General features: G+C 44.4%; 1 protein-coding gene across 6 annotated transcripts in view; it reads left to right on the top strand.

The window, feature by feature from the left end:
- Nucleotides 1-24915, top strand: part of CSPP1 (centrosome and spindle pole associated protein 1) — a 1363238-nt gene that overhangs the window by 909609 nt on the left and 428714 nt on the right. For all 6 annotated transcript variants that reach the window (XM_086965839.1, XM_086965840.1, XM_086965843.1 and 3 more), the window contains one exon: nucleotides 20483-20584. In XM_086965839.1, coding sequence (XP_086821965.1) covers nucleotides 20483-20584 — 102 coding nt within the window. The remainder of the gene's footprint in view (nucleotides 1-20482; nucleotides 20585-24915) is intronic.

Genomic DNA, 24915 nt, shown 5'->3' on the forward strand with positions numbered 1-24915 from the left:
GAATTGGGCCCTAAGTAGAAGACCCGGATGCTTGCTTTGAGTCATGCTTTTTTCAGAATTATTCTTAATTTATAGTTTACTAGATCTGGCTCCCAAATTATCTCTACCAACTGTTGCATAGGTTCATTCTATAATTTTAGGTAATTCGCACTCCTGCTGTTCCGAAGCCAAATCCATTAGGCATTGGCGTATAGCCAGTGCTGCTACTTCCCTATTAATGTTACTCCACATAATGGCAGATACCGCAAAAAATTTGCCCATCAGTTTCATCCCCAAGTCCAGGGCAGGGGTTGCTGGCAAAACTGCTAATGAGGGTGTAGCCTTAGGGTTCTGGTATATACTGCAGCAAAGACTGTGCCCCAAAGTGGAGAAGTCTTCCCCCATTGGCAATCATATTGTAAGGATCCTGTACTTTTCCTGAGGTCCCTTATGGTGAAACACTTCTTCAAGTGGACTAGTTCTTTTTTTGTGCAGTCCTGAACGGAATTTCCTCCCGCCTGACGGGAACTTTACCCAGGACTGCATTTGTTCGTGGGCTGATGCCCGGTATAGCCAATTCTCGTTGTGCAGCTTGAACAGCCCTTTCAGCGTTCATCAATATTGTTCGCAAAACGAACTGTGTCAGACTTCTATATATTCCGCCTAGACTTGAATACAATCTACGTAATTGTGGTGCTGTCATATTCGCTATGTTTGGGTTTGGTGTGTAGCTGACTAAGACAGGCCATGTTGCTCCCTCATTACTAAGGGGACCTAGTCAAATTTCTTTCTACAGTGTGTGGTAAGGCGCCTTCAAACTAGTTTTGGTATTCTTAGTATGTTAATGGTATTTCTAGTGCTTCGTAAGCTGAATGGTTATTTGAAACATCAGTTGAGGTGTAAGTTTGAAACAATCCTGAGCGTTCATTTGCTGCCAGAAATGTAACCCATGAATATAACATCTCAGTTCTAAATGCTTCATGAGCCTTGACCATGAAAGTAACTTCCCCACCTTTAACTGTGAGATCATTTTGTAGCAGTTTCTGAATAACTGCATGCCTACAGTTTTTAGGTATGTTTAGTGCTGCTCCTTTGGCCATCAGAATATGTGGAATTCAGAGAGGGTACTCAGGGGTGTGGAATTTAATAAAAGATCTACTTGTCCATGGAACAGGTTGCTTCATAAATCTACTTGTCCTGTAACAAAATCCACTTGTTCCTTTAATAAATTATGGAAGCAATCTCATTATATAAGAGCTCTGATAATAGCCTCTCTGATTATGCCAGGGCTCATATTATAGTAGCGTTTGAATAGTAGTAGTATTTTGCCACCTTTCCACATATTTACATAGTTGGGACTGGAGGTAGCAGTAAGCAATGGTTCCAGGGTTGGAATGCCCTTTTGAGTATGTACAAACCCAATAACCTGCATGTTTTAGAGGTTTTCACCAGCTCTTCTCTTATCTTTTCCCATACACAGAGAGATTGGAAATTTACTCCTGACAGTGGCAGAAGTAAAAGTTCTTCCATTGGTTGGAAAGAAAGAGAACTTGTAAATGCTAAACAGATTTTCACATGAACAAATTTACACTTGCATATTAGCTTGCGCTAAAATACAGTTAACAAATATTTTATAAAAGTACGATTTCCTGGTCTACTTCTGTAAATTCTTATGAATTTATGAAAGCCTTAAATCTGCCCTAATGCAAGGATATATCTGCGCACGGTAGCCCGGCCGTGAGTAAGGCACCATCGCTGGTTGGAGAGAACGCTTTTCAAGCTGGACAAGGCTGTTCGTCGCAAACTGGTTATGACTTTTCTGGCACAGTGCTCTTTACATACAAGCCTGCTCAATCGTGGCACTGCCTACTACAGGTACATAAAAATTCTGCATAAATTAAATGAGTACTCGAACTTACTCAAAGCCAGATAATTTGCTCTCTTCCATCACGGACTACATGTCCCAGTCAACATCAGTGACGTTGCAGTCAGCATACGCCCTCTGGGGGGCCTGTAACTAATAAAAGTCAGAAATGCAAGTAATGCGAGCTTCGAGATTTATTTGTGCACCCCATGAATAAGGGGTTGAAAAACCTTGAAACGCGTCGGCATTTTAATGAAGGTGGAGTGTGAAGGCAGGTTGCAGCACAGAACCGGAGGGCAGAGCACTGTCGAGTGCTTTCTCAATTCTTAGAGCATTTTGTTTAGAGATATATATATATCATAGTTGCACTTTTGTGACTTTCTTTAAGAATTGGGCCCCAAATTATGTCTGGTGTTAAGATATTTTGTTTTTATTAAAATTCTCTCTCTCTCTCTCGCTATCTATCAGCTTGCTTCACTGAGAGTGACGGCATTCTTCTCTTTCACAAGAAGCATATCGGCACAGAAAGAAATATTGTTCAGTTCAAGGAACTAGTGTGGCAATGTGTGCATTTTGAGACCAAAAATATTTCAGCTTTTCTGCCAATGTTTGTTACAATGGTGAGAGCACAGCTGCTCCGACAACAATAAAGTTTTATGAAAAACCATATTATAAGAAGACAAAACCAAAAGTCTTACCACCAATGTCAGACCTATTGCATTTTCCAAACGTGTTTATTTTCATGTTTCCCATAATCTTGCTGAAAATAGTTACACTGATTTTCCATTATGAATATTTTTTGGGAATACTAGCATGCATCAACAAATTTTACTAAATGATGCTTTAAAGAAATGGTACCTAACAGTTCACTATAGTTTAGGGAAACCTTTTTTTTGTGCATTTTTTGGCGAACTTTTTATTTTGAAAGCAAAAAATTCTCAATCTTGCTTTCATGCTTCTTCAAATATTCGCATATAACAAGAGAGCATTCTGGGAGCATTATACTTAGCCTCATATTGTTAAACTATGCAAACGTATGTACACATTTTTATACAGGAACCACTGTTAGTAGTGCAGTCGGAGCACTCTAAGGAAAGGTTGTAAGGTCACCATAATAATTTGCATTGATGAACCATGAACAACATTAACAGATTCACACAAATATTGCTTTAAATGTAGACAATGCCGTTCCCCGAGACATAATGTAGTACTATAAACTGGCATCCAAAGGGTTTGTAGGTGGGCCTACTTGTTTCAAGGACAAAGTAAATATGAAAACTTGTTGTCCTTGACCCTAAAAATTATGTCTTGGGCGTCTGGCTATAGGAACCCCACGCCCCTGGGTACCACGACTGGGTGATCCTTTGAAAAGTTCAAGCTTCAACAACCTACAACCAATACATAGGGGTTACATACTCAGCTGAGGAGGATATTTCCCTAACACCACAGACATCTCTGGTTAGTAGATGAGTAAGGTTCTTTGTGAATACAAAAGGAAACTAATCCATCAAATAAGAGCCCAAGCTAGAATGTTGACGGGCCATGACATACGGCTTTATACTTTCTCAGTAAAATCTATACTTTTGCTGGACAACAAACTTGACGACATAAATGTAAGGATTGTGCCAGACTGATTCCGAGCACACCCTTAGGATATGTTGGCCTATAGTCCTGCTAGCTCACAGTGTACTATCTGTACCCCTAACCTTATAGGGTAACAAATGGATATGCAACCTCAGAACATGACAACTCAGACTCCCCAAGAAGTTCATGGTAACAGATCTAGAACCCTTTTGCTCTGCCACTTATGCATACCCAAAGGGATGCACAAGAAATGCACAACCTGCAGTTTCCGTATTTATTTAAGCATTGTGATTCTTGAGTAAAATGTGTGCTGCAATGATTAACTGAAGGAAACAGAATAATGTGATTAGCAGCACGAGAATGGTTAAAGTTAAACAGGTCAACCATTGTTTTTTATTACAGAGAATATATACTTGCATACAAGTACTGTAATATAGTGTACTCCTGCCTAGCGTATCCTACCCTTGACTGACTCAGGTGAGTAGATCTTTCAGATCCCTACCGGGGGAACTATCTCTCTGTTACCTGCGGGTAAGTGTCATCAGGCTACCCTCCTTGGTGTAGAACTGGACATCCCTCGTAAAGGTAAAACGGAATCAGCTGAGCTGGAATTCCGGCATGCAGTGGCATTGCAATGTTAGCGGAGTATGCTCCTCTTATCCAAACAAGGAAGCGGTTTTGTTTATTTAATAAACCGCACCCATGCTGCCATGTCCAAATCTCAGTCATAATATGATAGTTCTGTTGCCTAACAGATAATAACAATGACATTTGCGCAATTCACTTTATCCCTTGTACAGAATGTTTGAGGTGTCGTGATAGTTTACCTATGAAGTGGAAATGTAAGCAAATGCAGTTTCAGAGAATGTTATATTGCAGTGACAAACTTATGTCAAATGTCACCGTGTTTAAGAGAGAAGGCAGCGTAAGAAACTTGAGCATATAAAATGGCTTCGTTTCTCACCGGCCTGAACCGGACCACGTGACCGGGGAAGGGAGCATCATATGGTGGGTGATAGGGACATGATGGGGAATCAAGACTTGGCTGACTTGGTTTTCCGAACCCCGCTGTTTGACAGGGCCTGCCTTGGGCTTCTGAGGCCAGAACTTTTTCTTTTACAATTTAAGCACTGGTTAAAAGTAATATATATATATTTTTATAAACTCTGTTTATTGAAATGTGTTCAGTTGTACATCTTCTGACAAATCACAACAGCAGGTATTATGGCCTTACAGAGTGCAGTTTGCATTACCAATCTTAGGGCAGACCAACAAGTATCTTGTTACAATCCAGTTTTACTTTCCTCAAAAGCAGTCCTAAAATGTGTTCAGCCCATCCGAGTGGTGGGGGGAACACACATATTACCTCTATATGCAGTCTGTTAACCCTGTATCTGGTCCCACTGCTTGGGGCCACCTCTGCCTTCGTAGACAACCCTTTTTTGCTATCATAGACCAGTCCATGTCTTGTTTCCCACTCCCCCAGAGTCGGTGTCTCATCTGCCTCCCATTTCCGAGCAATATTCCGCTTTGCAATCTTCACTCCCAGGGTGACCAAGAGCTGCTCTTTGCTACTCAGGTCTGTCTGTTCCCATATGTTGAGAAGGCACATTTTGGGCATAGGTTGAAGGTCCCTTCCGCACACAATTTGCAATTGAGTAGTTATAGACTCCCAATATTTTTTAATAGCTGGGCATTCCCATAAAATGTGGTAGAAAGTACCCTCCTGTTCGCAAAGTCTTCTACACTTAGGGTGCTCCTCCTTCATTCCCATTTTTGTTAAGGTCCCACACATATTTTAAGTTGGACTAGTTTTAGTCTTGCTTAAATGGCTACTTCCCATGGGGACAAAAATGATTCCTGCCATTCCATGTCTTCTGGGTCTCCTATGTCTTCCTGCCAGAGCTGGCGAAAATGCAGGAGAGGGTTAGGCAAATTGAGTAGTTTTTGGTATGTCATGGATATTGTCCTGCAGTTATTATAATGAGTCGGAAGCCTATTCTCCATTGGGGACGTCTCTGGGAGATCTGTGTGTGGTGGGATGCTGCCATAAGAGCATGTCTTATCTGCAGATATATGTACGTTTCTGTAATCGCCATGTCATATTTTCATTGAAGGTCTGAGAACAGAATTACTCTTCCCTGTGACCACAGGTCTCCAACCCTTGGTGTCCTATTTGTCGATTCTCAGGCATCTAATTAGTGTCCCAAGTCTGTCCACCTCCCATAGGAACATAGACTGGGACACTCTATTATGCCATCTGAGCTTCTTGGTCACTCGTGCCTGAGAGCATTTGTATGTTGTGTTGGGCGGTCATATGCTGATATTTAGCGTTTACATGTAGAGCTTATCTGTAGCTTCCGGGACCCATGAGTAATCTGTCCATCTGATATGCCGGGTCATCATGCAGTTGGTGTTCCCACTGGTTGATTACCACCAGTTGGGCTGCCCAATAGTATGCCTGAACATTAGGTAGTGCAATCCCACCATCGTACCATTCCCTTGTGAGTTTCTTTGTTGCTATTCGCGGGGCTTCCTATCCCATAATAGGGTTCTTAGCTCACTCTCTGTTGTATAAAAGTAGACATCGGGAACCTTAGATGGTGTGTTTTGCATGGCATACAGGAATCGCGGCAATGTCATCATTTCAAAAAGAGCCGCTTGGCCTAGAAAAGATAGTTGCAATGATCGCGAGTGTCGTGCATCACTTTGTAGTTCTGTTAGGGGGCCTTGTAGGTTGTGTTTGTGGAAGAGACCTGGGCCTGCTGTGGCAAAGATGCCTAAATAACAGAAACCCTCTGTCACTACTGCTGTCTCGCAGTCTAGTGGTAGTCTTGGAGTTGGGGCATGTAGAATGTATATTATGGATTTGGACCCGTTAATGGTATAACCTGAGTTTTTTGTGCAGTTAGTGAAAATTTGCAGAGCTCTATTTTTGGGGGAGTGTGTCGATGCAACATGTAGGAGTACATCGTCTGAATACAATGAGATTCTATCCTACCATCCTTCAGCCCAACGTAGCCCCCATATCAGCAGGTCTCCCCGTACCCAAGTCGCCAAAGGCTCCGGCATTAGAGCGAAGATTAGTGGTGATAGAGAACAGCCATGTGGTGTCCCTCGTTTGATGGGAGACTTGCACGACGTGTGATCGTTCCTCACCACTTGTGCAAGGGGTTCCGCATATAACAATTTGAGCCATGCCAAGTATTTCGGGCCAAATCCCATTCGCTTTAAAACTGCAAATAAGTAGGGCCACTCAATGGTATCACATACCATATGGGCGTATAGTGATAGTTTCACTGCGTCCTCCTTAACTATACCCATTCTTCCAAACACTCCATTGAGGCAACGCAGGTTTAATGCTTTATTGCTTCCTGGGATGAAACAAGATTGGTCTGGGTGGACCAGTTTGATAATGATGTGGAGGAGCCGAGACGCTTGAATTTTTGCCTCAGTATTTAGCAGTGAGATAGGTCGGTAATAGCTGCAGCTCTCCACTGGATTTCCCTGTTTGTATATTACTGCTATCAAGGCCAACCTTTGATCTTTTTTTTCAAGATACCTTTTTGTCTACTTTCTTTGTACCTCTGCCAAAGGTGGGGTGCTAATTTTGAGGCAGTGAGTTTAAATAATGCTATTGGGAGGTCCTTTGGCCCCCTCGTCTTTCTGGATTGGGTGCTACGGATCGGGCCGTTATTTCGTCCTCCGTTATGTCACCTTCTGGTGAGGATCTATCTTCCGGGGCTAAGGTAGGGAGAGGAAGGTCCGCTAGTAATTTTCTAGAGTCATCGATTGTGGTGGATGTAGTGGGAGAGTACAAGTGTGTGAAGTGAGTCACGAAAGCTTCCGTTATCTCTTGTGGGTCTCTTAAAGTCTTTCCATCATTCATCCTAAGTAAGGCCACCCGTCGATACGCTTGTTCTCGTCTCGCAGGCCAGCAGCTTTCCAGCCTTGTTTCCCCTCGTATATTTTGTGTTGTATCGCTACATGTCTGGTCTTGACTGCCTCTGTCACTAGATTTCTATACTCTTGTCACCATATGTCTAGGGTGTATCTGGCAGCCTTGTTATCATCATTAACAATTTGTACTTCTCTGTCCAGTATGTCTATCTCCAGCTCTGTTACTGCCACCCTCTTGTCTTTATTGTGGCCTACTGTCAGCTAGAGTGCTTGTCCTTTGAATCCGAGAGAATCTTTGGGGACTTGACTTACCCCTAGTTTTCTTTGAAACAGAGTTCCATGGTCTGAATTAAGCCCATTTGGATGTGTGGGTTTTTCAGATACCAGGGATCCAGGGAAATTGTTTTTCAAACTGGTTGTACCCAGATCGTACCAGGCCTATATTGGGAAATGATCCGAGATTCCCTGTGCGAGATTTCGCACCTCTCTAAAATTAGGCACTTGGTCAGCTAGTGCTAGCAAGTTGTCTATTCATGACTGGCTGTTGTGGGCCCCCAAGTGGAATGTGAATTGCAGCGATTGTGGAGTATGTGCTCTCCACACGTTGCCTAGTCCCGAAGCCATCAGAAAGTCTGCCATCCCAGAGCAAGCACTCAGGTGACACCTACAGGTATGGCGATCTTTCTGTTTGCACAATGTCATATTTTGATCTCTTGCTAACATTAGATCTTTGTTAGGTAAGCTAAGAATTAACTTGCTCAAGTTCGGTAGGGCTAATTTATGTAGTGCCGGCGGGATGTAGGCCGATATTAATTGGTCTCCCCTCCCATGTGCCCGCTATTGCCGCATATCTGCCCTGCGAGTTCATGTCTGTACTACAATGAAGGGGAAGCATTTACGTAAAAGTATTCCTGTCCCTCTGGACCCTGAAGTAAATCCGCATGTTCAATCTGTTTGTTTCGGTCTTCCTCCCAATAATCAATGAGTCCTTTCGATAGAGAAACAGTGTGAGAGTCCTTCGAGGCTGTAGGTGTTTGAAGACCAATTCTTCCACAGAGAAATCTGCTGCAGGCCCCTATGCCCTCTCGTACACCTATAGTTCGTTTCTTTGTTTCTTCTCGATCTGCCTTCAAAGTCATCTAGTTTGGCGTCGAGTGTCTTGGTCGTAGTTTGCAGATCACGGACTTGTTGCTTGAGGATTTTCGTATCTAACTTTAGACTTTGTGTTGGGTCTTCCACCTCTTTGACCCTGTCATCCATTTTTCGCAAGTCTGCTTTGGGTAGGTAGACTTCAGTCGTTCCTGTGTCTATTCACGTTTCCAGAGAAGTGCATACATTGTTAATAGCGGCTATGGTATCATGCAGGGTGAGGTCTTCTTTTGCCGCCAATGGTTGTACCAGAGCTGGAGGTGGTTCTGTCGGGTCCCCAGTCGTGTGTTGGCTTTTTTTCAACGTAAATGTATCCAGTTTAGTCTGGTGTGATCTGCGCCCTCCTGTCCACCTGACATGTTGCTGGTTGAGAGATGTAGACCGTGTATGGGGTACACCAGGTATTTACTGCCGCCTGCCCTGGGGTGGGACCCCCACTGAGGCCTGGCGGTTTCCCCCAATTGTAATTCCTCCTCTCCTATGTGTGTGTGTCAGCGCAGAGATGTTTGTGATGTGGATCTGCCACAAAGGAGTTATTTTGTACCACAGGCACAGTAAGCTAATCTGCCGAAATGCTGTTCTGTATGGAGATCCCGGATAGTGTCGCCATCCATGTGTAGTGGAGGCCCCATGAGTTCTGGTTGTATTTTTTGGTTCATATCTTTTACCCACAGACTTTCTGGGCGGTCTATCGCCCTATCCACATTCAGGGCTAGTGGTATGGATTTCCTTCCTCACGGGTGGGGGCTTATGCAGCTGCAAATCGGCCTATTTCAGCACCGCAGACACAGCGAGACCGTTGATGCCAAAGCAGTTGGTGCAAAAGCAGTTGCCCCGTCGGGTCACGCCGCGCCGGCCGGCTTGGTCTTGCCCACCCTCTGCACCGCACCGGCTCCACCCTCGAGTTTTTACCAGCACTATACCGCTCTGCTGCAGTGTCACTACATCAGCTGTCCAAGGCCGGGGGACCATCCGACTCCCTTCTCGGAGCTTCTCCAGCCATTTCTCTTAATCCACTGCGGTCCTTGTCTGGGTGCTGTGCTTTCAACCATTCTCGCCAAAAAGCGTACTTTTCTTCATTGACCTTGCAGTTGTTTGGTCGCCGGTGGTTGCACCTCAGCCGCTCCGCCTGTTGGGTTTCCACACACTCACCTCTCTGAAAGTCTCCATAATTTTAGTTCCCGGCTTCACCACGCGGCCAGGCCCCACCTCGTTCTTGGCTTGTTCTGCTCCAATAAAGTTAGTAATTTCGTTGTATGAAGCTGTTATAGGCAACAAACGCGTTCACTGTGGTTATGGCACCATGTACACGGATTAATGATCTGATGGGACGGGATGTTGATTTAGAGTTGCAGGAGCCTCGCTAGTGTGCACCCATTTTGCCTGGCTCCTGGCCACACCCCTCGGTTTAAAGTAATATTGAGTTAAAAGTAATAAATGGAATGTGCACCAGGAAACATGGTGCAAATTCCTGTTCATATATGCTGTGGATCTCCTGACCTTACCCTAACCCAACAGATTAACGTCTCAGAGATGTATATCTCCTTGCAAAATCTGTTTTCCTCATTGCTGGAGATTTATGATATAACATTACCTCCCGGAAGGACTCTTAGTCCTGGGTTTCGAGCCTCAGTGATGAGGCTGGGTCACCTCAATGACCACTTTTGAGGTGCCCCTGCAATTTACAATGCCATCACAGCTTGAAAACAAATCCAATGTATCCCTTCTATGTATTCCTGGCGGTCAACCTGTTGCTTCCCAGACCATTATTCTTTTCACACGCTCCCAACACAGACACCATCCAAGCTGCAAGCACTGCTTAATTCTTCAACGCACACGTTGGTTCCGGCAAATGCTGATAATATTCACTAACTTTATGAGGTCGCCAATATTGTAGATTTTCTTCAGTGAATAGATGCCTCTCATTGGTCCCTACACGCCTTTCCTTCTTTTAGCCTTCTGCACCCACCTGTCTCAGAGGTAGGTTTTTGCATCCAGTGCAGCCAGATTTGGAACCTTAAATCTTTTAGGCTTTTTCTTGGGTCTCGTGATCTGCCTCCTCACCTATTGTTGATGGCTGACTAAGAAAATAGGTTTAAAGAGGAACATTTATTTAGTAGCCTTGTTTCACTTCGCCTGCGTTGAGGCCATGATGCTGATGCTTCTCAAGTCAGCTGAATTCTTAGGAGGACATTTTGGTTCCTGCTTTGCTGCACCAGTATAATCCAAGTTTGTCTAAAAAAAAAAGAAAAACACAATTTGCAGTGAATGTAATTGTTTGTCTCAACTCTTTTTATTCAAAGTAAACTAATCTGGGTGACCTGCAAGATAGCTCAGAAGAGTAAAGCAGTTGTTATTCAGGTTTGTTTGTGGCCTGTTTGTTACAATTTTCAGTGGCCGCTAAGGAAACTCTGCCTTTCCTCCTTACACGCCCATAAATTCTGTAATAGCAACATTTTTTTTTTTACAATGATTAAACATTTCAAAACTGTGCTATTAGGGTCAAAAGCGCGACCAGGAATGCAGAGTACATGATGATGCTTTATTATATATTTGTAATGTGCTTGCACCCCCAAGTCACCCAGGAGCTCCAGCCTCTAACTTCTGATGGTGTACTCCAGGACATTTATCATGGCACAAGTTGATGAATTGTAGATGAACTATCAATACAGTGTGATCCTTTGTGAGACTAGCTGTGTTCTGTGAGTCTTCATTAAGGTCATGGCAGCTGTGTTTGCTCCCTTAGGTCTATTGTAGCTCTATTCTGGTGACCTGCCCTTTGTGGGACTATGCTGGACGCATCAGCTGTGAGGGTGTTTGCCCCTTCTTCAGTGAGATTTATTACTATTTAGCATATGCCCTGCCTTTGTCATACTTGGACCCTTGCTATAATATGGCACTGTTAATTTGTCGTCAGAAGTTGAAGATGGTCATCGTTGATCAGAGTGACTGTGTTCTGCAGAGCAATAATAGTAGGAACCAAAAGCACATAAGGATTGTTCTGATATTATCTCAACACCGAGAAATGGTCACTTCAAAATTGAACTTTTCCAAATAGTACATATCACAACAAAAAAATAAACATAAAAAATGTCTGCAAAAATAAAGGAGGCATGTTATGTTGATGGAATTCCCACTCATTTCTAGTCAGATAAACTCCATGTATTTGAAACAGTCTTTTGCAATATTAAATAGGTAGGAATAACTTGCTGTTCTCTCCCATTAAGATAAATCCAGACTGATCTGGCTAAAATAATGATCAAGTCACCCTGTAAAGGTGGTTCATTATTACTTTGGCCAATATCTTAGCCTTTAGATTGAATAGGTGTATTGGCCGGTACAATTTGCACCTGTAATTGGGACTCCTTTCTTTATATATTAATACAAGTGCCAAACTCCCTAAATCATAAGGCTGGCACATTGCAAGTTCTGTCTTTCTCATACATTGACTAAAGGTGTTCCACCACCTTGCTTGAAAGAAAAAATTCTGGAGGCCATTTAAGTCTCGTACCCTCCCACTATTGAGCTGGATGGCAGACTGTGCTATGTCTTCACCTGGCAGTTCTGCCTCCAAAAGTTCATTGTCAGTCATTGATGGTTGAAGGGGCTGTAAGTCTCCCACAATTTTGCTGCCACTGTTACTCGCAATTTCTCCTTTGCGACAAACAAAATATTGCCTATTATTGACACTGGAAGGAAAATTATCTGATCTTATGTGAACAGCACAAATGGCTAATCAGCTTTTTGTGGCATATAGAAACACCAGCAAAGATCAAGAGAAGCATATGTAGCACAACTACATATGCCAGTGTGGCTCACTGGTTAGAAGCGGCAGACCCTGAAGCAGAGATCAGGCCCGGGACCAGGGTTCAATTCCTGACGCGGCAGGGTCTTGGGCTCAATGTCCGCGGACTCGATAATTCTCGCCTCGGTGCCTACTCTAATCATGGGTCCCACTCTGCAACTCTGGGCAATAGCTTGCTTAATCTCCACAACGGCCCCAACAGTGCTGGGATGCCTGGCTTCACCTTGGGGGTGCCCAGGAGGGGGCATCTCACAGGGAAAGCCAGGAAGGGTTCCAAAGCGGTATACAGTGCCAGGATTCCCCGAGCAGTGCGCTTTACAAGTATACACACATTTACATTTTACATTTACATTTACAACGGGTAAGTGATTTTGTAAAGGTCTGTCACTCCCTCTGAAACTTTCCATTACCAAAAACCCACTCTTTAAGAACTTGTTGGGTGTTTTATGAGAATTTGTCTAAAAGAAGTCTTTAGCATTGTGACGGTGGAGGTGAGGGTGGCAACACTAAATTAGGGTACATCTTAGCTTGACCCGAGATGCAGATTCAGATATTCAAATATGTCAAGCAGCTCTTGGAAATCTCATCAGACGTAGAATCACTTCTTTCTCCTCCTTGTCAGCTAATTTCCTAGCATAAGGGCTTCATAATCTATTAAAAAGCATGTCTCTTTATAAAGTATCCAATCCTAGATACAAAAGGAAAGAAAGTGTAGTTTGAAAAGTTAATTGCTCTTTAATTCTTTTACACCTTATCCACCTTCCCAGACATGCTGATTCTGTAGGCCTTCACTTTCACACTTATAAAGAATCTAAAATTGCCGTTGGAGTGCAATTAAATGATACCTACACTATTGACTGGCAAAAAAATCTGAAAGAGCTGCATAATAAATAGTATTGTGCAGCACCACTGCCTGGGACTGTCATTAAAAAGAAAAATGGAAATTCCTGCCCTGGCAGTGGAAAATAATAGATTTTTTTTTAATTTATCTTCAGTAACGCTTTTTTCTGATTGACTCTATCTAACTGCAGATTCCTCACCTTGTCGGTAGATGGCGGCGTTTAGGTCTAAGTTGGGGTCTTCCATGTCAGAAATGCCTATATAGGCGCCCCCTGCACTCTGACATCAGTTTCTTGACTAGTTCCATGCCAAAAACGCAGAGCCAGGTGAAATCAATGTTACTGTGTTTACCACTGAGCAGTGTCTAACTGGATCTTTTGGGTGAAGATCCCAGTTCACACAGAAGGCAGGGTAGGCGAGGAATCTGCGGTAAATAGTGTCTCTGCCAGAAAAAGAATTGCCTCTCCTTAGAATATATTCCCAAGCAATACCTCGCTGGAGGTGGGACTGTGAACTGGCTTAGACCCAAAAGTCCTGTAGGCCGAATGGGTGAAAATGCCCGTTGTGACTGGCCTGGCTGTCGAAGCAGTAGGGATTTGTGAACGTGTGGAGGGGAAGTTTGCTTGTCAGATATCCAAGACAGGTACCCTGCACGCTAACGCAGTGGCCTTAGCCCTGGTGGAGTGAGTCCACCAAGCCCTGGGGGTAGTTGATTCTTCGCCAATACGTAGCAGATTTTTATGTTTAGTACAATTAATCAATAGATGGTTTGTTTCTTCCTGGCCTTGCACTTCTTCGCTCTGGTTGAACCCATTGAAGAATTGATCATCCACCCGACAGTCTTTTGTATGATCGATATATAAAGCTAGTGATCTCCAAAGGGTCCAAACAATGGAGTCTCTCCTCCTGCTTGGAAGGATGAGGTGGGGCATAGACAACAGGCAGGGTAATATTCTGGCCAACATGAACTGGGGTGACCACCTTCAGGAAAAGGAAGGCATGCATCCAAAGGACCAGTTGGTCATGTAAGCCATTGGTGTATGGAGGGTGTACCGACAAAGCCTGAAACTCACTGACCATCCTGGCTTATGTAATGGCCAAGAGGAAACCTTTTGATGGTCAGATCCACAGGGAGCAGCTATGCAGTAAGGACCAAGTTAAGAACCCATTGGGACATTGAAAAGGGAGTAGGTGGAAATAATGTTGCAAACTTTTCAAAAAATTAGTAACAACTGGTGACTTTGACAGGGAAAGATGTCCAGCAGATGCAGAAATGCCTAAATAGCTGACAAATAACCATTATCAGTGCCCAAAGCAAGGCTCTGGTAGAGACTGTGGACTGGCAGGACAGGGATGTGGAAATAGGAGTCTGCAGGTCCAGTGCTACCATCCAGAATATAGGGCAGACAGAACCTGAGCAAACATGAGCATCTTGAGTTTCTTTTGCCTCAGAAGTTGAAAAGCACAGATTTAGTATAAGGAGGAGGCTGTCATCCTTTTTTAGCACCAGAAAGAGGTGGGTATAACAACCACACCCTACCTCTGGTTCTGGCACCCCCTTGATGGATCCTTTGGTCAAAAGAGCCTGCACTTACTGACAAAAGATAGATGATTCTCCACCAGCTGTTTTTGGGATGGTGGGAGAGGATGATGTGTTTTCACAAATGGAAGGACATACCTCTTCTGTACAGTCTGGAGCACTCACTTGTTTGATGTACTCTACGATCATCAGGAACATGGTGCCTGATCCTCCCACGAAAGGGATGGCAGTGCTGAATGGAGGGCACACTAAAGCGGTTTGGAGGCTGCATCAGCTGGAAGGGAGAGGAACTGGGCAGCACACTGGGACTGGCTCCCGTATTCTCTTTGTTCTCCGCATGCTCTACCCCGAAAGGACTGGGCAGACTGCTGGACTGAGGTCGGTGGGTACTGCAGATGTCCCAAACTGCCCTTTTTTACCTCCGCAATAGGGGCAAAAGGAGTGCTTTTGTTACAGGTTTGATAGGAGAGCCCCAGGGATCTGACAGTAACCCGGCTCTCACGAAAGCGATTGAGCGCTATATCGAGGCAGGAGCCCTCGAAGAGAATGTGGATCCGGCATGACTGGACATTCCCAGAGAATTCAGTGTCATGTAACCAGACGTGGCGATGCAGCGCCACCGTAGAAACCATGGCTGCACCCGGGTAGTCTGTGGTGTCCAGTCCACACCGGATGCCGAACTTTGCCACATCCCTGCCATCCACCAAAGCTTTGATAAGGGTGGTATGGCCCTCCTCAGACATCATGGGAAGCAGCTGGGTAACCGAATCCTGCAAAGCATGGGAGTATCGGCCCATAAGGCATGTGGTGTTCACCGACCACCCGTCAAGGCAGGTGGAAGAGAATATGCGCTTTCCAAAAGTGTCCAGCATCTTGAATGGCCTATCTGGTAGACTGGTAGGGAACACACTGGGGTTGACCTTCACTGTTGAGGCCTGCACTACCAGTCTCTTAGGGGAGGGATGCTGGGAGAGGAAGGCTGTGTCTCCTGGTAAAGGACAGTGCTGTCACGCAATCCTTTGGTGCACAGTAGCCTCTATACAAGGTTTTGCAAAGGCTCCAGGACATGTCGGTGAGGGCTTCTTTAAAGGGCAACATGGGTTTAGTTGAGGCTGCCCCAGGCTCGAGCAACTCTGTAAGAATGTTATTCTTGACCTCTGCTGCAGAGATAGAGGTGCTCCCAACACCCAGCGTATCACAATGGCAAAGATGTGCCGTCATCTGAAACCTGTCCCATAGGGGAGAGCACACCAAAGTCTGAAGAGGTATACAAGCCACTGGCGTCACCCAGCTCCTCATACCAGTTATCCTCATCAGGGTCCTCTAGGGAACCGTAACTCCCTGTCTAACTCTTCAGTGATGTAGGGCCGTTCAGTTGGCAGAAAGTCCTGGGACTGGTAGAACCTGGATGGCACCAGCATTGACGTTGAGCGGCACTGAGTTGGTGTCCGGGATAATCATCGGCTTGTTATCTAGTGGGGCCGGGGATGGCACCAGGAGAGGAGTGGCTGGGTTTAATTGAGGCACTCTTGGCAGTATCAGTCCGGATCTGGGGTTGAATCCAAAGGGTCTGGTTGCTGTCCAGGGGAAACATGCCAATGGCAGCCCAGCAAGGACACCTCTCTGCTGTATTGGGTCCGTAGGCACGTCAGAGGGAGTCCGTGGCCCAAAGATGGCATGCATGGCATCATACAATTCTTCAAATTGGGCGGGGTCGCTTCAACGCCGGGAAACTCAGGGTAGCTCAAAGTAGGTCCTGATGCCAGCTCCACAAGTGGAGTGCTGGAGCGGGGCCTAGAAGCAAAAGGTTGAGCAGTGGGAAGCTGAAACACACTTTTTTGTGCTCTTAAGCTTACCCGACTTGGACTTGGCGGTCTTGGAGCAAGAGGATGATCTGGAGCGTTCTCGAGGTCTTTACGGGGACGGCTCAGAGCCTTATTTTGCTGCGCCACCTGGAGCTTCATTGCTCACCTCTGAACCAAGTGGGGATCAGGCACAGATATCTGCCTGTGAAAATCCACACAAGACTTGAACCCTGAATGTTTTGCAGGGGACATACACTGGCACACTGAGAGCAAAGCACCAAAAAAGTTTGACAAAAAGTAAAAAAAAAGGGGGCCAAGAAATGACCGAAGTAGCTCTCCAGATCAGCACTGTTAGGTGTGGAATGAAAGGCATTGATGGCAGCATACCAAGATGGCACTTATATGGTCACTGCAACACAGCTTCCAACGCAGAGTTGTATGATGGTACCAACCGGCTCGCAGAGGTACTGCTCAATATTTTCCAGATCCAGTCTGACACCAGGGGCATATTCGAAGGTAAGGAATCTGTGGTTTGGAGTCTCTATCAGAATACATATTTTTGTTTGACACATTTTTAACAGTTCTTTATTGTAGTAGAAATCTTTTCTGAACCATACTTCTAACTGCATATTCCTCATCTTTAGAATATCCCCAGACGACAGACTGAATGCAGAAGTTTTTCAGCATATACCATGCGTGCTGGTTGGTGGCATCGTGCAGCTCTGCGTCAACCCCACTCCGCCCAAAAAGTAACAGCTGGAGCCACATACAAGCTGCCTGGTTCCATCCAGATGTCAGAGGAGCCTGCAGAAGTTTAGTAGTAGCTGCACAAGTGCAATTAGGCTAGTGGCTTACCCCTCTCTCCACCCAAAGCAGACGGTGGTGGCAGACGCATCACTGCTGAGTTGGGGAGGTCATCTGGGAGAGGCGAAGGTCAGAGGTCCCTGGTCAGGACAGATGAACCCACCTGCAGAGGCCAGCACCTCACGAAAGGCATCTACACCCATAAGTGGCGCTGGGCATCTTCTAGCAATGGGGAGAACCTTGGCTCAATCTCTTTGCCACAGCCAAAAACCTGCAATGTCAACACTTTTTCATGCTGGAGTTCCCAAGACGTCGCTCTCAAATACGCATTCCATCTAGAGTGGAGCACAAGACCTCTGTATGCCTTCCTGACACTACCATTTCTGCCCTGAGTTCTGAAGAAGGTCAAGAACGACCTCATTGAGCCATTCTGGGGGAGGAGTCGCATCCAGACTGGAGGAGATGGGGGGGGGGGGTGGGGGGGGGAGAGAGAAACTACTCTCCTCCCCGAAGCTTTGCATACTTAATTTATGGGAACCAAGTGACCTAACCCACACTGAACAATCCTTGGTCTCCTTGGGTTCGTCCTCGCCAAGGACCTACCATCAATGGGGAAGTGGTAAGCTGACATGGACAAATTCATGATAGCTGAAAAAGATGTCTTCAAAAACAGAGGTTGCCCCAAAAAGTGGAATCGTAAGTGGGCGGCATGGAATACATATCAGGAAGAGATCTGCATGTCTCCCACAATTGAATTGCGCAGGAGAGAATGGGGGCGGCAGAGCCTCACGGATAGAGGGGAAGGTACACAAAGAAGCTGAGATTGCCTGGGACTGAGATACCCAATGTAATGCACACTTTTGTTGTACATTGGATCTATTATACCACTTGCTGTAATGCTGATCTTTTATTTGTCTTACCTAATAAAAAGATTTTTAAAAAAAAGTGTGGTACCTGGAACTTATGGGTATGAGTATCTGTCCTCTGATCAGACCTTTAGTGTAATCTACACCTCCTTCCTTGGAGATTGCGCAGCAGGCTATTTTCAGTCTCCCTCCCAAAGTAGTGGATGTGCTCCTCCAAGCCAGGCATCCTTCTACAAAAGCTGTTTACGCTGTAACCTGAGATACTTTTGTGGCTTGGTGTGGCACCCTTCGTACAGATCACTTGGGGTGTAGCAGGGTCTACGCAAAGCCATGCCTCCAGTGGTGGCTGGTGAACTTTGAAAGTGGTAGGGTGTAACCATTTTATTGTGCATCCAGTGTGAACAAGCCAGTGTAACAAGCACATCTGACTTCCATTAGTTGGGTATATGGGTGGGGATTTTTTCACCTGAGAGAAAATTTTGAAGACTGCATGGCCAAATGGTGCATTTTGGTGCCTATGTTTCACAAAACTTATGTGAAAATCCATAGGGTTCCTTCTAAAGGCCACAAATCAAAAATATACATCATTTTGCGGCACGTCTTATTCTCCAACGGGTGAAGTTTACCTTCCCCAAGACAACTATGATAAAACGGCGGTGAAAAAGAGAATTTTCCAGCATTCTTTTTCTAATGATTTGAAAAGGGCTATACATATTACAGACACTTTTGTTTCAAATCACATTATCACAATGTATTTCACTTATTTTTCCCCATGCTGCCTCATACCTCTGCCAAGTAGATTCCAGATCCCTTGACTATACCTGGAGTTTTTTGACTCTATCAGTAACTAGGAAGACAGTCCTAGACAATGTCCTGATGTGTTAGGAGAGGACTTCACTCGCGGGGTCAGGACCTTTATTCGTCATCTTTAGACCAGGAACATTACCGCTCTTCTGCTAACCAGTCTTACTGCATCAATAGTCACATCCTGAATTCATTTGCAAGTGAATAAATGTCAAATTGTAAGCATTAGTCAAATTACATTTCAGCTTCAAGACGCAAGACCACATTTGCCATCTATGAAGCTCAAGTGTCCTCTTGAGTGACTTCAGAGATGTTTGGGAGTTTTGGGAGGCAAGGAATAGGTACCTCTAATCTTGGAAAAACAAGGTAAAACACATCAAACCCTACTACCCCCAAGATTGGATTTAGCTTTGTTTGCTAAGCTTAGATGAAGACATTAAGTTTTCAGAGGATTAGGTTAGCCTGTAAAGCATCTAACTTGGAACATCTACTCCCGAATCTATAAAAACCGAGGTCACACATTTTAGCAAAATGTGGAAACTTTGCATTTTAAAGCTGCATTTTATGGAGACAATTCTAGCACCATGTTTATCCCCTTTCTTTAATAACTTAGCCACCTCAAAACTCCTTACCAAACTGTGGCCTGTCATGCCTGCCTTATAGTGCACACAATGCAGCAACCTATGAGGCATGCATGCACAAGTCTGATTAAAGCATCCTCCCCTCCAATAGGGTTGCCACCAGGCTGGTTATATATCGACAGAACCAGTATTGTGATTTCCTACCATAACAAAAATTAGGAAAATTACCTGAAGCTGCTATTTTCCCCCATATCAGTACATACTTAAATAGTAAATGTTAGAATAAAACACTTTAAAATGTGTTCTACGGCTGCCTTACTGAACACTGACTGATAATTAAAGTAAACAAAGACGGAAAGGCGACAAGTTAAAAACAAATGCTGACTATTTCATATACATTTCTACTTAAGAATCAGGTTCAGGTTCACTCCAGTTCGTGACCTAGCATCAACTGTAATTTATTTCGAGCTGCTCGGTCTTCTTTATTATCTTTTACTTTCTGCCCCAGGGTGAGAGGGCAACGACCCTCTCACTCATTAACACCAGCTGCCCCTGCACACCGCCCCACCTATCGGGGTGAAAAACCTGCTGGATCCAGTCTGGCTCCTGGGGATAGTCTAAAAGTGAGGAATCTGCCGTTACATAGAGTATCCACCAGAAAGAGCAGTGCCAGAGTTAAGTAACTTGTTGGGTTAAGTGCGTCCTTATTCTTAAGCATTTTTAGCATGTGCTGTCAGGAATAGACAAGTGTCTTAAAGAAGTAAAGCATTTGGTCCCCCAATTCCCAGTCATTACTGTAAACATCACGTAAGCAAATGACCAGCCTTATTTTTTATCACTTACAAATCAAACTGTTTTTCACGTTCTTATTGCATGCACAACGTATTTCTGGATTAGAGATGCTATTTCGTAATTGGAATGCTATTTTTCTAATTTTTCAATCACATTTCCTTTAAAATAGCCCAGGCAACCCTCTCCAGTGATACCCACACTGCAGAGACGGCCTTCCGCTAGACCACAGAGGCCCCCAACCACAGAGAGAAGGTTAACTACTCCTGCTCAAGTAAGTTTTTTTCTTAAACTTATATATGTTTGTAATGGCATGTATATGTTTGAAGAGTGGGTAAGGTAACTCCAAACATACTGAGAACATTCACTATGGGGAAAAATCGGATTGTCTGTAAAGTAATATTGTCTGATTGAACATGTTTGCTCAGACAGTGCACGCTTAAGTTGTAAAATATGAAGTCCAGGTGCTCATATGTTTGTCGGAGGCCACACCCACTTCCCCAGCTCCATCCACTTCCTCCACTGGCTCCACCCACTTACTCTATTGGCTCCACCTACATTCTCAACTGGCACTGCTGAAAGTCCGATGCAATACCCAATCTAAATTTCAGCAAGGGAGCCTTCTGACTCAGGAGCAAATAAGTAAATAACATCTGCGCCTGACAATTCACTTTATATAGTGTTAAAATATTACACCCACAAAATGTGATAACTTCTCTTTATAGTGCTTGCTAACTGTGGGCTTTGTCACTTCATTGTATGAAATCTGGAGGAAGCAATTTAAAACAGAGAGATGTCTGACACACACCGATACATCTTGCTTGGTATTTCTGCCAATGGCACTCTATCAGTAATGATCACTAGCCTATCAAAACTCTATATGATTCATGAACTTAATGCTTACACCAAAGATGCGTACATTTTAAATGTGTGCTCCTTTATAGTTATTGGGGCATTCCTAACTTCTCAAGTGAATGTGACATGCACACCTTGTGAAGGGAAGAGGCAACCTTGAGCAAACTTTAAAGGGTTGTTTTACCTGCTTACTGCAAGCTCCTCAGCTGCCTACTTTGTATTACATGCAGTATGAGCATTTGTCAGAGCAATCTATACATGAGACAACCAAGATAAGGATTCTAGAAATTGTGCACATAGTCATCATTTTGCAAAACGCACACCTCTTCAATGTAATAGATTTGAAGAAAAAACACAAAATGGAATATTCTGAAGGCAATCAAAAGGTGTTTGCAAGCTAAAGGTGCTGATCTGTTAAATATGCTCAAGAGTCCCAAAGGAATTTCACAGTATTTGGAGCTCATCGGTTTAGAGATGTTGCTAACCAAATGTACTATCCATAATTTAAAAAATGTATACTTGGTTTGTTGCAGCAAACCTTTTATTTTACAGTTCCTATACCGAAGAATAAAACAAAACCTCTACCCCACACTTAGTTGATCACACCATCGATGGGAACCTGCACTGCAGGAAGGTGAAACTCCATTGACGACTGCCTGTGTAGTCTATGTAGCAGCATTATGGTGCAACTAGTTGCGTGAGATGCAGTGCTGAATAGCGGCAATTTGTCACCATAATGTGTGCTACCTTTAGCCAGTACAAGGCTTTGAAGTACTAGCATAGCACATTGCTTTGCGGGGCTTCTAGTTTCACTTTATAACATTGCAAGAATGTGTGCCGATGGCCGAAAAACAAGACTACCTGAATGTGCCACTCGACGCAAAATTGCTTCAAGTGGCACGTTCAAGTAGTCTCGTTTTTTTGCCATCAGCTGTGTACGAGTGTTCAGCGTTATTTTTTATTTATTTAATGCATTTTTATAAAGCGCTGACTTTACCCGAAGGTGTCAGAGCACTGTACAATAGAACCAGTTACGTTTACATGAGAGAACTGTTGGAGTAATAGAACAAACAAAAATAGCATGCCATAGAGTCGAAGCAACGCAGGCAAAAGGCACACAATCTCAAGCACATCATGAACAGACTGTACAAGCAAAAGTAAGAATAAATATGACAAATTTTACAATGACTAAAGAACTTCCTGGCGAACAGTAGCAGGCCATAGAATCAAAACAACGCAGGCAAAAGGAATACAATATCAAACGCAGCAAGCACAGGATGTACAAGCAAAAATATAAACATATGTGAGAAATCAATGACTAAAGAACTTCCTGGCGGGGTCTGAGAAGGAGGGAATTAGTTCTGAAAGTGTCTTTGGAATAAAAGAGATTTGAGGTCCGCTTTGAAGATCTGGATGGAGGTGATGGCACGGAGCGAAGGAGGAAGCGAGTTCCAGGTTCTCACCGCATTACCTGAGAACGATTGTGCCAACAATTTTTCTCTTTTGAAGGAGGGGGGTTCAAGAAGGAACTTTTCCGCATTCCGAGAAGGTCTTGAGCCTCCAGACAGTTTGAGTTTATTCCCCAGATAGCGAGGGGAGGAAGAGTGCAAAGCTTTGTGGGTGATGCACACTGTTTTGTAGATAGCTCTAGCCTCCATGGGAAGCCGTCGGAAAGAAGACAGGATAGGAGTGATGTGGTCACTTCGTTTGGACCCTGAAAAGAAGCGAGCTGCTGAATGGAGGGCGGATTTGAGGGGGGAGAGGTGAGATTTGGGAAGGCCAGTCAGAAGAGAATTACAATAGTCAAGTCTTGAGAGAACTAGCGATTGGGCCAAGGTTTTTAGGTCATTCTCCGGGAAGAACCGACGAATCCCTCATAAAAGTCGCAGTTGATAACGTGCGCTCTTGGCCATGGAGTTGATGTGTGAGATTAGGTTGAGTCTTTTGTCAAGTATGACACCTAAGGATTTAGCGCCGTCCACAATGATGGGTTTACTGTTGAGTAGATTTGATTGATCCATCCTGGCTTGAACAGGTGGCGGAGAGAGATAGCTAGATATGAGGAGGAATTCTGTTTTGGAGGGATTGAGAATGAGTTGGTGAACTAGCATCCAGTTGTGAATAGTGTTGAGAGTAGAGCTGAGTAGTGAGAGATCATGAGAGGAAGACACCTCGAGGTAGATTTGGGTGTCATCCGCATAGAGATGGTAGAGGATTCCAGATTTGCTTAGAAGGTTCCCTATTGGTTCCAGATAGAGATTGAACAGAGTGGGAGCAAGGATAGAACCTTGAGGGACGTCTTGACCAACCACCAGTGAAGACGAGAGCCTATTTGCAATCTTGATCATTTGGGATCTGTCTGAGAGGAAAGAGGCAAACCATTTGAGTACTGTGCCTTCCACGCCCATTCTCTGTTGAAGAATGTTAAGGAGGGTGTTGTGATTAACAGTGTCAGAAGCTGCAGAGAGGTCAAGAAGAATCAGAAGGCACGATTCCCCCGAATCGAGAATATGCAGCGCATCATCGATCACTTGCAGCAGGGTTGTTTCAGTGCTGCAGTTTTGAATAAAGCCCGACTGGAACATGTCGAGGAGATTATTGTCCATAATGTGTTGGGAAAGTTGTTTTGCAACACATTTTTCTGTGATCTTTGAAAGAAAAGGGAGATTGGTGATGGGGCGGAAGTTATTGAGGTCATTTGCATCTGCAAAGGTTTTTTTTAGAAGGGGAGTAACCTGTCCTGTTTTGAGGACAATTAGGAGGGATCCTTGACTGAGGAAGAGATTGACTAGCCTGGTCCAGTAGGAGAGAGTGTTAGTATAGAAATCAATGGCGATGCCACTGGGAATGGGGTCAGAGGAATGTTTGGAGGGTTTGGTTTCGCGGATGCATTTGAGATCAACCTCTGAGATGGTGGCAAGTACTGCCAAGTGACTAAGGATTTTTGCTCCTCGATGGGGGTGGGTGACCTGTTCCACCAGAGATTTTACCTTTTGATCGAAGAATATAGCGAACTCAGTTGCTTTCTTTGATGCATCCTAAGGCTTGATGGTTTGGGGAGAACAATTTGAGTTTTTGCTGAGGTCGAAATGTTTTTTGGGTCTGTTTTTAGCTGAATCGAGGAGGGATCTGAAATGTGAAGTTTTTTTCCTGGAAGATGTGTTTGTGGTATATGGATCTTGCTGAACGTAAAAGAGAGAGGTTGGGGGTGGATGGAGATTGTCTCCAGTGCTTCTCCAAGATTCTAAGGGTTTTCCTTTCGTCATAGAGAGCTTTGTTGAACCAAGAAGCTGATGTGGTGGGTCTTTTCCTTTTGCTTTGGAGTGGAGCAACCTTGTCGATTTCGACTGCAAGGATTGAGAGGCAAAGGGGAGTGAGATCGTTGACATCCGTATTGGGGTCTAGACTAGGAGACTGCATAGCAGAATCACATAGAGTCTCAAGATCAATGGTTTTTGTGTTGCGGAACCACGTAGAGGCTCTTTTGGGTTGGCCGAGAGTTAAAATGTGAGAGAGGTGAAAACAGAAGGGAATGAGGAAATGGTCAGACCAGTCAACACGGATGGGTGAAGCAGTGGTAATCTGGTCTGATTTGGAAATCACAAGGTCCAGAATTGAGCCCTTGGCATGTGTAATTTCCGAGCAGTGTTGTGCAAGATCGTTAGCGAAAGGAAAGGTTGCAAGCTTGTTGGCAGTCGAGTCTTCCACAGAGCCCCAGTGGAGATTTAAATCACCTAGGAAGATCTGCTT

This window comes from Lissotriton vulgaris, chromosome 4_1 (genome assembly GCF_964263255.1).
Source record: "Lissotriton vulgaris chromosome 4_1, aLisVul1.2, whole genome shotgun sequence".
In the NCBI taxonomy this organism is placed as follows: domain Eukaryota; kingdom Metazoa; phylum Chordata; class Amphibia; order Caudata; family Salamandridae; genus Lissotriton; species Lissotriton vulgaris.